The 13,346-nt window shown below is 50.0% G+C and overlaps 1 protein-coding gene across 3 annotated transcripts in view; it reads right to left on the bottom strand.

The window, feature by feature from the left end:
• PODXL (podocalyxin like) overlaps window positions 1-13,346 on the bottom strand; it is a 45,101-nt gene that overhangs the window by 6,034 nt on the left and 25,721 nt on the right. For all 3 annotated transcript variants that reach the window (XM_086744568.1, XM_086744575.1, XM_086744581.1), the window contains exons 2-5: window positions 8,829-9,755; window positions 6,842-7,002; window positions 5,833-5,898; window positions 348-504 (exon numbers count right to left, since the gene is read on the bottom strand). In XM_086744568.1, the coding sequence (XP_086600694.1) occupies window positions 348-504; window positions 5,833-5,898; window positions 6,842-7,002; window positions 8,829-9,755 (1,311 nt within the window). The remainder of the gene's footprint in view (window positions 1-347; window positions 505-5,832; window positions 5,899-6,841; window positions 7,003-8,828; window positions 9,756-13,346) is intronic.

Raw genomic sequence — 13,346 nt, 5'->3', positions numbered from 1 at the left:
ACCCTCAGGCTGAGCTGGATTTCCTCAAAGGGCTGAAACGTGGACAAGAAACTCCCCTCCATGGTCTCTTGGGGAAGGACTGGAGCTGGGAAGTGGATTTTAACCACTTGGGAGGGATATTTTCTCCTGGAAGAGAGATCCAGTGCACTCACAGGGGAGAAAAGCTCGTTTCTGGGGTCATTGTGCCTCTCCCAAGACACTGAGATGGGGCAGCCCAAGGAAAGGAACCCCTTGATCAAGCTCTAGCAGACCTCAAGGGCTCTGCCAAGCCTCAGGGCCCATCCCCACGCTGGGGTCACCAGTCCCATCCCGTCCCCGTCGGGCTGCGATGCTGGGATCATACTCACAGCGCACGAACGCCTGCACGGCCCAGTGCTGGGAGCGGGGCTCGTGTGAGGTCAGTATCACCGTGCACATCTCCCTGCTGGCGTTGAAAGCGTGCTGGCCCGTGGAGCAGAAGCTCTCGAAGAAGGAGATGTTGACGCTGGCTGTCCTCCATTCAGCCTGCAGTGACAGCAAGGGCTCAGCACCCTCCCCCAACCCGGGGACCGCCGAGGAGCATCCCCCCCTCCATCGGCAGGGATGCTGCGGCCATCGCCCTCCCCATCCTCCCCCATCCCTTTGCGCCGTCGGGCCGCCGCCGGCCCTCCCAGGGAACAGGAAAAGTTTAAAAGTAGTTTCTTTACGAGAAGCCGAGCTCTTGGCTGCCATTCCTCACTGGGGCCCTGCGCCGGCCTTATCTGAGAGCCGCAGCTTTTGGTGTTACAGGAATAGCAGGTCCCCAAGGGAAGCGGTGTAGGGGAGGCCAAGGGGCCATGGCGGGAGCAGGATGGAGCTGTGCAACCCTCCTTGTGCCCCCGTGGGCATCTGCAGCCCCCCACAACCTGCATTTCTGCCCTCTGTCCCCACCAATGTGGGTCCTCGTCCTCCCTATGGCTTCCCCACAGCTCTGTGGCTCTGCAGAGGCAAGAGAAAGTGTTTTGCTTTCGGATAAACTGGAGCATCCCTGGAGGGGTTCAGCACCAGAGGGACAATAGAGGGGTGGATGGAGCCCACATCACCTCTGAGATGTTCCTGAGGCTTTTTTTTGCATCTGCTCGATGCTTCATAGAGGCTGGGAGCTCAGTAGGGTAGAGACGATGGCCCTCCTGCGCGCACGGATGCTGCGTGCACAGATCCTGTGTGTACAGACTGTCATATCTAAATATTTGGGAAGCGGCGACGGAGACAGGATCCACTTCCCGAGGCGGAAGACCTGCCCTGGGCACAGCGCGAGGGTGAGCTCAGCATCGGGAGGCCCCGGCTGTTCCTGGAAATGGCTGTTGGCCCTCGCCTGTCCTTTCGCTTTTGCGTGGGGTGAAACTGCTCCCCACACCATCCCGGCTGCATCCCTGGGAAAGGAGCTGGACGGGAAACCTGCCCCAGCCCTGTGCCCAGCGCAGCCCGCAAGACCTCGGCAAAGCAGCGTTCCCCAGAAAGCTGGTTCCCAGCGGGCTGGGGAGGAGAGGGTTACAGCTTGGTCGAGGCAGTGCTTTTATCATCTTCAGACGCTGGGTTGTGCTCCTACGCTTCACATGTCCCGCAGTTTATCAAACCCTGCCTGTGCAGCTTTCTACTTGGCAGAGGCATGAAAAGCCTCCCGGCTGCCTCCCTGCATCCTCCTTCCCCAGGTTTTCCCAAAGTTCTGCCTTCCCCCAGCCCTTAATAACCCACTTCTACCACCCCATAGAGGAGGGGGAAAAAAAACCAAACAAAACAAAACCTTTAAAATGCCTTTTTTTAGGAAGGTAGGAAGGGAAATTAGATGGGAGGCTAAAACTCAGCTGAGCATCAAACTGTTTTGTTGCCAGATGGTAAGCAGTGCCTAAATCCTTTCTGAGGCTGAACTGGAGGGATGTACCCTCGCCAGGGTGGGAGAGGGGCAGGGATGCCCCAGCCCGGCAGCTCTGCCCTCCCGCTGCCGGAGCTGCTTGCATTCCTTGGCTGGAGTTGACAGGCGCTGCCGAGCAGCTCGAATCCGGTTCCCACACTGGCGGGGACCTAAAACCAACATCCCCGAATGAGGTAACGGCCCTTGAGTCAACAAACTGCCCCCGCCAGCCGGACGGGGCGAGGGGGACACAACCCTGCTCAGTGAGGGAGTCCCTTCAACTGCTCTGGGGACTGTTCTGCTGTCCCCAGATTGGTGGGTGTCACACCACAAATTCTCTTGGGCACCTGGGTTCGAGTCCAGATAGTTCAGCTGTTGCTTTTGCATCCCCCGGCCACAGCAGGCTCTGGTCCTCTGACTTGTCTCGCTGGGCACATCTGCGTCCTGGCTGGGGACACAATGGAGGAGCCACGCTGGCCCCATGGAAGGTGGCTACAGGGTTGTATGGTTCAACCAGAACTCAGGGGACACCAGCCGCCTCTGACATGGTCACCTCTTGCTTCATCTAACGCATTTTGGGGATGAGATGAGGAGCAGAGCAACCATCCATCCATTCATCCATCAATCCATCCCAAGGCACGAACACCCCAAGCAGCCAACAACAGACATCAGACAGACTAGAGATCAGGAAAAGAATTTTACACTGGTGGTGGAACACTGGCACAGGTTGCCCAGAGAGGTGGTGGATGCCCCATCCCTGGAAACATTCAAGGCCAGGATGGCCGGGGCTCTGAGCAACCTGATCAGATTGGAGATGTCCCTGCTCCTTGCAGGGGGGTTGGACTAAGTGACCTTTAAAAGTTCCTTCCAACCTGAACCATTCTATGATTCTATGAAAACCCAACTGAAGAACTGAAGATACACTAGTGAGCCAGACCTTGGGAAGGTCATCCTATGGAATACAAGGCATCGAGCTAACACACCTTGGTAAGAAACTCATTAAGATCCTGCTGTAATCAAAGGAAGGAGAAGGGGCAAAAGGGAGGGTGGGGGAATATGGACCAAACTGGTTAAAAGCATCACCTGAAGAGGGAGGATGCTGGGAACCAGCCAGTCCACAAAACATCTTTGGTCCGCAAAGTGGTTCCAATGATGCAGTTGACCTTTTTTTTTTAGGATTTACAGTTTGAGGATTTTGGTTCTTTTTTAATTTTTGTATTTACTGCAGCTGGAGAAACTGAGACGCAGCGGGGTGCAATGCCTGCCATTCCCTGGTTCAGTCCCAACTGTTTGGCTGGAGTCCCTCCGTCTCCAGCGCTGCCCAATGAGCCCAGCTACGAACTGGGGGCAGCATGGTCTGCCCTTCCCTGCCACAGGTGATCTGGACGCATTCCCCCCCACCGGCCCCCCGCGATGCCCTCGACGCTTCCACAGCTTCTCTCTGGGGCTGAGCTTTTAGTACAAAGCCGCCCCATCTCCGGCTCATTCTTGCCGACCAGGCTTTGAGCCGTTTCTGGAACACTTCTCCTTATAGCGTGCACTTTCCTGTTTTCCCACGGGCTGCGAAATGCAAAGGATTTTTTCACTTTGCTGTCGAGATTTGGCTAGAGACTTGTTTACTGGGCCTACAAAGCAGGGAAACCAGATCGTGCCATTTCTCTGTTATCTGCTGGGCTCGGGAGGCATAAAATTTGTTGCAATTTTCAAGAATACACCGAGTGGAAAGTTAACGGCAAGCGGGTGGGAGGTGTTTTGGCAGCCAAGGAGAGTGATGCTATGGGAGGATGCCCCCTTGCAGTCTTTCTGCAGCTGTTTCGAGGCGTAATTGGCATTTTGTACTAACAATGCTTCGGCTCGTTAATTATGCCCGGAGGAATCGAAGGGAAACGGGGCGGCAGACTCGCTGGCTCGCCAGCTCCAGCGCGCCATCGCCCAACGGAGCGGGCAGAGAGGAGCGATGGACCATGCCAAGCTGTGATGTCCGCCCACCCCTTAGCTTGCCGGCGCATCGCTGCGCACCAGCGCTTCCCAGCCTTACCATCCCTGTTTCCAAAAAGCCACCCAGTAGAGCTCCAGCGAAGCCACGGGGCGGACAGAACATGATTACTCCCAGACGGAGGAGGGAAGCATTAAACACCAGCATGGTCATAAGTTACCCAGGTGCTTTAGGCTCCAAAATTAGATTTTGTCAATCTAATGAAACATTTTTATACATTAAATATAAAATTTGATGAGAAGCTTTCCCAGCCTGGACACGGCCGCAGGTTCAGACATTGCACAAAGCGGGGCAGGGGATGCTCTCAGGAGGGGCTGTCCTGCTGTGGAATCTCGGCCACAAGCATCACGGTAACAGGGTCCCTCTTTGGGGTCATCCTCAGCATTAAGGGTAGCACATCTAAGAACATCATCACTTCTGCAGGTGCAAAGAGCATTTACACCCAGCAGCAGCCAAACTAGGAAGGTGATGACCATGAGATGGCAGTGGACAGGCGCTTCCCCTCCTCCAGGAGCATGGTGGGTGCTATCAGAAAGTCCAAGCCCTCTCCAGGGCTACCAGGCAGGGCCATCACCAAGCCACAGGGAATTTCAAGATTCACTGTGGTCAGTAGGAGTGATGGTGCTCGTCTCAGCATGTATCTCAAGAGGTTTTATGAACACAATGTGGCTTCACTTTACATCTCACCATGGTACGGTGAGGTCAAGTCAGTCCATTCTACAAACAAGACAGCAGAGGTTCATGAACCTGAGCAGCTATTTCTGATGCTGCGCAGCATAAGCTGTGAGAAAGTCCCTGAAGGGCCAATTTCTCAATGCTTACGCTGCCTTGGCAGTGTGGAGATCCAGAAACCAGAGTATTATAATGCCCTACCCACAGCTCACATAGACACAATGACTCTATCAAGACCTCACCAGCCGTGTGGCATTGTCTCTTCCTCTTTGTCATAAACTTAAAACTTCAGCTATACAAAAGTGATCAATATATTGTATCTTCCCTCTTACAGGAAACTCATAGTTTCCACAAGAATCATTTTGAGGGTGAGTATCCCTCAGAAAACCCAGCAGACAGTACCCAGCTATCAGAAGAAGGATTCTTGGTGTATAGATATAAAGAGGAGGTAGATTCAGACTGGACATCAGGAAAAATTTTTTTCCAATGAGGGTGGTGGAACACTGGCCCAGGTTGCCCAGAGAGGTGGTGGATGCCACATCCCTGGAAACATTCCAGGCCAGGTTGGACGGGGCTGTGAGCAACCTGATCTGGTTGGAGACGTCCCTGCTCCTTGCAGGGGTGTTGGAGTTGGTGACCTTTAAAGGTCCCTTCCAATCCAAACCATTCTGTGATTCTATAGTCTTGGGCTGGGCTTGCCTTTCCGCAACCTTGGCAGTAGATTTTACTACTCCCTAGTCTTGCAGAGGGTCTGGAACAAATGAAATGGAGCCTTTTGCTCTCACTTTAGGGTCCAGTGAAAGTTGATACAGCATCGAGGAGCACACTGAATCCCAAACTCCAGGCTACTGTGCTTCCCAGTTGCTCTGCAGTCACATGTCACCCTACGCTAACTGTGAGGGACTCCACATTTTTTGCTTGGGTCTTGGGATGAACTTATCACCCTTCTGCAAATGCAAGAAGTTTTCCTCTTAGCCTTCGCGGAGGGAAAGTTTCATCTTCTAAAATTTCCCATTGCTCCTTTTTTGAAACCAGTCTCGGCTCAGCTGGTCTTTCTACTTGAAGAAGACCGCATGGACCTTTTGTCCTCATGCTGTTTTCCCCACCGGGTGATACTGCTAAGTATGGGTTTGCATTTACCATTTTACACCCCAAAACTGGTTGCATCTTATTTTGATGAAGCTCCTCTCATCTCCATAGGCTCACATGCTCAGAGTACCACAGATTAAAAGCTGATCTCCACCAGAAACACAGCTGCTAACCCTACAGAGAAGTCCAAAAGAGTAGTACTTACACAGGTTTTAGCTTCTTTCAGGTACATGGTGGGCAAATTATTTTGCACCTGGTCTTTACAGATGACCTGGAAAGACAGAAGAAAAGCAACTGTCAAATCGTTGACATAGGTTGGAAGGACAGTTGGTCACCGATACAATAGACTGCCCCAAGCCAGGACACATCCAGCCAAAGCTCTGATCCGTTTTATGGAAACGAGACAGGCCAGGAGCCCTTCGCTCAACCCTTTATATGTGGAAAGAGTTTTCACAGATAACTGACGTTGTTGTCTGTGGGACATTTGCTAATGCTCTTCCCAAAGCAGGCTTCGGATTTGCAGTGTGAGATAAAGCAGGAATCGGCAGTAGGAAAATCCATGCCAGTGGGCCATGATGCAGCCCTGCCCTACAAAAGCTGAGCATCTAGAAACGGGATCCTCTCCTCTCCTTCCCAGCCCTTTACTTATCCTGGTTTGTGTTTTGAGACCCTGTTACACTCCCAAACTATTTTCTGCTAATGTCATCCACGAATAGTTGACACGGAATTGTGACCTTTTAATCTCATCATGGAATCATAGAATGGTTTGGGTTGGAAGGGCCCTTTAAACACCATCCAGTCCAACCCCCTGCAAGGAGCAGGGACATCTCCAACCAGATCAGGTTGCTCAGAGCCCCGTCCAACCTGGCCTTGAATGTTTCCAGGGATGGGGCATCCACCACCTCTCTGGGCAACCATGGTTGCTTCTGCTCTCCATAATGCTTCCCTCTCTCTTTCTAAATTTCACTTCTTCCCTGTTCAGCACCCAGACCATAATCCCCTTCACCTCCATCCTCCATGTCTCTCCACCGGAAAGCTACAGGAGAAAGGAGTTTAATGTAGAATTATTTTGCTGCCTCATGTTTTCCTAAGACAGATCTCTCTGACTTAGACATGCACACCAAGAAGGGCTGCAGGCTTGATATGTACATGGGTTGCCAGCTAAATATTAACAGACACCACTACGAAGTGCACCTTCCCACAGGCATCATTACCTCATTTTGGAAAGAAGCATTAGGATGCTGGTGGCCAGAACCACTGCTCACTATCTGGTCTCCTGGGGCTGGGGCTGATGGCTGTGCACTGGCAGGTCTCTGGTCAGCAGGTGTGGTTGCAGGTTTGGTTGACACAGATCCAGTGTCATGGCTTCTCTGGTCTGGGTCCCCAGTATACAGCAAAAAAAAAAGAAGCAGACAGACACTGATACAGTATAGAGGATACACAGAATTATAGAACAGTTTGGGTTGGAAGGGACCTTAAAGATCATCTCCTTCCACCCCCTCTGCCCTGGGCAGGGACACCTTTCACCAGACCTGGTCGCTCAAAGCCCCGTCCAAGGTGGCCTTGAATACTTCCAGGGATAGGGCATCCGCAGCTTCCCTGGCCAACCTGTTCCAGTGCCTCACCACCCTCATTGTAAAACATTTCTTCGTTATATCTGATCCAAACCTACCCTCTTCCAGTTTAAAGCCATTACCCCTTCTCCTATCACTACATGCCCTTGTCAAAGCCCTTCCCTAGTTTTCCTGGAGGCTCCCTTTAGACTCTGGATACAGCTGACACAGGTTCATTTGTGAGCAGCTGAAGATCAGTTTTCAACAGTTTGGGTTGGAAGGGATCTTTAAAGCCCATCCAGTCCAACCCCCTGCAAGGAGCAGGGACGTCTCCAACCAGATCAGGTTGCTCAGAGCCCCGTCCAACCTGGCCTTGAATGTTTCCAGGGATGGGGCATCCACCACCTCTCTGGGCAACCTGTGCCAGTGTTCCACCATCCTCAGTGTAAAAAAATTTTGCCTGATGTTTCATCTGAGTCTACCTCCTTCTATTTTAAAACCATTACCCCTCATTTTCTCACAACAGGACCTGCTGAAGAGTTTTTCCCCATCTTTCTTGTAGGCCCCCTTTAGACACTGGAAGGCCGCTATAAGGTCTCTCTGGAGCCTCCTTTTCTCCAGGCTGAACCCATTTCACATCCTAATGCCTGTTAACATGCTCAAAATGTGACTTGAATGAAGCCAGTGAAGATGATCTTGCATTAAGACCTTGGCCCATTTAGTGATGCTGACAGCAAGGAGGGGCTGGAAGGTTGAGGGGGAAGGAGATATTTTTTTGAGTGGCTTCTGTATTTTATGTAGCTGGAAATTGGGTCAAGAAGAACCTTCTCCAGAGGAGGATAATGAAGGGCTTCAGTGTCATCACAGCTTTTATTCAGAGCCACAATCCCATCCAAGTCTGGAAGGCTCCATGGAGCCCTCACAGTCGCACAATGTGACTGCTTCTGCGTAAACATTACCATACAAAATGCCAGAGGGGACTCTAGACTGTGCCTCACCAGGACACTGATGAACTGAAATAGCTCTATACAGCCCTAGATGTCTAGAGAAAATATATTAATGGTGTTCGACAAGATCCTGAACACCACGTGGACACTCATAATGCTGCTTAGACAGCAGCCAACCTCCCTGCAGCAATGGAGAATATCCCACCTAACTGCTTAGACTCTTTAGGGGTTGTAGGCTCAGAGTTTAGCCACAAAATCTCCTTAGTCATCTAAAGCTTATTTTCTGTGCGTGCCCAGACAGCCTTCACTAAGCTGTCAGCTGTACTAGGGATATTCTACAGTCAGCATTCAGGGTGCTGTCAGTCTGTTTCACCAACTCTGAACTCATCACTGCTGGCTCCCTCTTGCAGTCACTGAAGATCAAGTCATTGCAGTTGATGGTGCTTCAGGCTCAGTTTGGTTCATCCAAAAGCCAATGTCTACACTTTGCCAGTTGATTCATGCCTTGAATTTCACTAACTGCATTGACTCGATCTCCACCGATGACAACAGGGACCTAAACACCCAGTTGTCATGGAGACTCCTAAAATGAGACGAAGTAATGACACTCCATAATGACAGGAGGTGTTTAGGGTAGCCAAAGGAAAAGACCACAAAAGGGCCTCTCAACCCAAGAAATCAAGGTTCTCGTCTTCTGGTACCTGCTCCAGCAGTTGGTGTGGTGGCTGCCTCTGAGACCCTGTTGATGCTGCCAGGTGGTAGAGATGCTTTAATAGTGGTGGTGGAGACAGATCCATCAAAAGGGGTAACAGAAGTGTCAGTGCTTCCAGATCTGGTGGAAGAGGCCAGTCCCCGGACTGCAGAACTGGGAGAAGAGTGGGGCTGCTTGGTGACAGATGTGGGAGAAGAGACACCAGAGTCCTTGAGCCCAGGTGGAAGGCTGCTTGTTGTGACTCCAGTGCTCGCTGCGGTGCTGGTCAACTGGTTTGAAGGCTGGCTTCCCTGAGCTTCCACATTGGAAGGGGATGTGACAGCAGTCCCTAAACCTCCTGTGGTGGCTGGAGGGCTGTCCGCATGAGTGGGGACGGGACTTACAGCAGTAGTGGCTCCCGAGCTTCCCAAGCTGATCTTCTGCTGGACCGTGCTGGGGCTTGCAGCAGGGGTGACTGTTGAGGTTCCCAAGCTGGTTGAAGAGCTGACCTTTTGGGGTGATATCGTGGGGATGGATGGTGGGTTTCCTGGGTTGTTTGTGGGGGTGGTCCCTTGAACTGCAGCAGGCGATGTCCGAAGGGTGGATGGTGGGTGTCCTGGCTTGTTTGTGGGGGTGGTCCCTTGAACTGCAGCAGGTGATGTCCCAGGGGGGGATGGTAGGTTTCCTGGCTTGTTTGTGGGGGTGGTTCCTTGAACTGCAGCAGGCGATGTCCGAAGGGTGGATGGTGGGTTTCCTGGGTTGTTTGTGGGGGTAGTCCCTTGAACTGCAGCAGGTGATGTCCCAGGAGGGGATGGCAGGTTGCCTGGGTTGTTTGTGGGGGTGGTCGCTTGCACCTTGCTGGTGTCTGTAGTTGTGCTGGTCTGCCCATTTTCTCCTGAGCTTGGACTAGCTGTCATAACAATCTGAGAGCTGACACCTAGGGAAAAGTAAAAATGCCAAGATAAACTTTGAACTAAGTAAACTACCCTTAGTTTCCACCCAGAATAGGCATTTGTAAAAATAAATGCTGACCAGAAACCATGAGTCATTCACCCAGGGCTTGTCTCATGCTCTCTATACTCATACCAAATGCCACGTTCTGGTATCACCGTGTCAAGCAGAAAGTAGAGCAGAGGAGGAGGAGGAGAAGTCAAATTCACAGGGCTTCAAAGGGGCTGGAGGGTGAGCAAGAGGGCAAGGCCTGCTGGTTCCTAGAAGGCAGGTCTCCCTCGGATGGGAGGTGCACCAGCTCCTATGCAGAGCACTGTAAATCATTCCCAAAATAAAGTATGTCCAACCCTTGTAAGGGAGCTGCCAAGGGATGCGCCAAATCCTCTTTGTCCAACCCTGTTACGAGGGTTTCTCATATTTCTGAAGTGGTGACAAACCTCAGATAAATAAGGTGACACTTCTGATCATTCTGAAAGTTATTTTCTTTTTGCAAACTCAAGCTTTTTTTTCTTTCCTTCCTCACATTTCAACTTAGGGTTTTTTTTTTTTTTTTCCTCTCAAACTCAGATAATTACTATAAAACCATAACAAAATAGGCACTCTCACTTAAATCCACAGTCAAACCACTGAGAGCGGCGAGACACTGGAGCAGGTTGCCCAGAGAAGCTGTGGATGCTCCATCCCTGGAAGTGCTCAGGGCCAGGTTGGATGGGGCTTTGAGTGACCTGGTCTGGTGGAAGGTGTCCCTGCCCAGGGCAGGAGGGTTGGAACTAGCTAATCTTTAAGGTCTCTTCCAATACAAACCAGTCTATGATGAAAATACAAAAAGCATTTACTTAGAGGTGCATTATTTTAATAAACATAAAAATGTTCAAATTCAGTGTTCACTTTCAAAGGAAAAATCTTAAAAAACATCAAAGGATGAATTTAGGAAACAGAGAAGCAAGCCAGGAAAACTAAGGGCTCCATCTACACGTACCACGCAAATCCTTAACGCCACCACCTGAACCATGAAATTTTTCCATGCTTTTTACATTGCATTTGTACATCACGTAGAAATGCTACTTTTATCATGTCTTCTTTGTGTTTGAGGAAATCCATGAAATATTTCACTGAGAGTTGACATTACCTGAACGGGGAAAAAAAACCCCTCAGTCTCAAAGCAAAGAGGGTTGTCCACTGCTCAGTTATCTCACATTATCACACATAAGGAGATCTGCAGTTGGTTTCTGAAGAATACTTTAAATTTCCCAATTATGAAGCTATTTCTCAGTGAGGGATGCAGCTGAAGGACAGCTGGTCTGGCAAAAGAGCTCTCCAACTGCAGAGAGCTCTGCAACGTCCCACAAGACTGAAATGTGGTATATTCACTTCTAGATTGGTATAAAAACTCGGGTCCCTTTTTCTGTTTGTAATCACTGCAGGAGCTCCATCAATTGCCGTGGAGATAATTTCCCCCATTGCACACGGTAAACACCAGCTCTGGGCTCTTGCTTAAATTCACCTCAGGAAAGGTTCAACTAATTTTCCACCTTTCAGGAACCGTGGGATGCACGGAACCAGTTCATCCGTGGATCTGTCTGGGGTCAAGACAATAATCTGATTTGGGGGGGGGGGGTGTGGAAGTTTCTTCCATTTGATGACTTTGCAGAAAAGGGATAAATTTTTTGCCCCATGATGCACTTGTATATTATTTCCAACCCTCTGAAACAGGAGTCACACTTGCAAGATTTTATTTTTAGCCATATCCCAATGCTGCTCTCCAACGATCTGCTTTATTCCTTCCTGCAAAATACTGGCAAAGCGTTTTCTCTTACAGAGCCTGCTTACTAGCACTGGTTGTGCTTCTAAGATCTGATGAAAGCTTGGGTTTCTGAGATTCATACTGCTGGGGAAATCTAGCTCCACCACATCAGGACCCCAGGGAGGTGTGGCGGTATGTTTGAGACAGGACTTGGGGAGTGGGATTTGGGATGGGGAGGCTGCAACAGGTTTGGGGTCCCACGGGAGCTGCCTGGGGACAGGGTGGGTTTGGAGGAGGCAGAGAGGCTACGGCTGGGCTCTGCGTAGGCATCTGAACAGGGAAAAGAGTAGAGTAGAACAGAGCAGAGTAGAGTGAGTAGAGCCGAGCAGAGAAGAAAAGAAAACAAAAAAAAAAAACGAAAAGAAAAGAAAGGAAAAGAAAAGAAAGGAAAAGAAAGGAAAAAAGCAAAGAAAGAAAAAAAAGCAAAGAAAGGAAAAGCAAAGAAAAGCAAAGCAAAGAAAAGAAAAGAAAAGAAAAGAAAAGAAAAGAAAAGAAAAGAAAAGAAAAGAAAAGAAAAGAAAAGAAAAGAAAAGAAAAGAAAAGAAAAGAAAAGAGGAGACTGGAATAGTCAGTTGGAAGGGACCTACTATGATCATTCAGTCCAACTGTCTGATCACTTCAGAGGAGATGCAGAGCCAGAAGAAAAGATGTGCAGATCCCTTCCTGAAGCACAGTTTCTTGTCCTGTTTCCTCACCAGCTTCCAGGAGCAGCCATTTTTGAGAACACCAGCACGATGTGAGTTTAACTGAAACTAGCAGCATGAAATATTTTACGAAACCCTGGACTTAGGAGAAAACATCGCCACTACATCTGCGGGAAAAGCGCTTTTGTGGAGACAAGTCGTATTTCCTATAGACTGACCACTGTCTGCAGCAGAAGAAGAGATAAGGAAGCAAAACACGGGCATGGGCACCTAGCAGATGAAACCCAGGTGCAAAAGATAGGAGGGAGTCGGTGGCTGCTGCACCAAGCTAGAGACCAGGTATCCAGTTAGCCACAAAATGGGTCTGTCCCAAAAATAGGGTTGTAAATGCTTGACAGGGGTTTTGACAACAAGGGAGGTAAAAAAAAAAAAAAAATTCTCCTAAAGGTAGAACCAATATAAAAGAGACGTAAATAAAGAAAGGGTCAGAAGGAAGGTGGAGGAAATCCCCCACTGCTCTCGCTTCCTTTTTGTGTCCCGGCCCCATCCCAGAGAGGCAGGAAGCAAACATGCACCGAAGGAGAGGTTGAAAAGACAATTGAATTCAACTCGGTCCAAAAGAGAAAGGGGCAGGTCCGTGCTTTGGCTCTGGGCCAGGCTCGATGGCCAGCTGGGACCCCATGCACCAAGAAACCTGCATCCCTCCCACCAGCACTTCTCCATCCCTCCCCAGCAAGCTGCAGATACGTTTTCACCACTTTTAGCAAAAATTTGGGGGAAAAAGCCCAAAGCAAGGGGTTGTTCTGCTGATGGAGAAATCTGGTAGGATCTTCCAGGCTTGCCCTGGCTAGGGTGGTAATGGGGCCTCTTTGAAGGGACACAGGGTGGTACAGCCCAAAAAAGAAATGGGCAGAAGGACCAAAACTCAAGTGGATGCTCGCAAAGCTTACTAAGATTTTATCTTTCCATATCTCTGCATCCACTCGCAGTGCTCCTCTCCTGCTAAGGTCAAGAGATGTTAAAAGATCGATTTATTCTTCATCATTAAGCCAGGCCCAGTGATTTAAGTGGGCTGAAAGCAACTTGAGAAGTCAGCACACTCCTGCTTGGAAGTGGTGAGCCACCATGC

The sequence above is a fragment of the Chlamydotis macqueenii genome, chromosome 1, assembly GCF_036417535.1.
Source record: "Chlamydotis macqueenii isolate bChlMac1 chromosome 1, bChlMac1.mat, whole genome shotgun sequence".
Taxonomy (NCBI): Eukaryota; Metazoa; Chordata; class Aves; order Otidiformes; family Otididae; genus Chlamydotis; species Chlamydotis macqueenii.
This window is presented reverse-complemented; position numbering and strand designations above follow the sequence as displayed.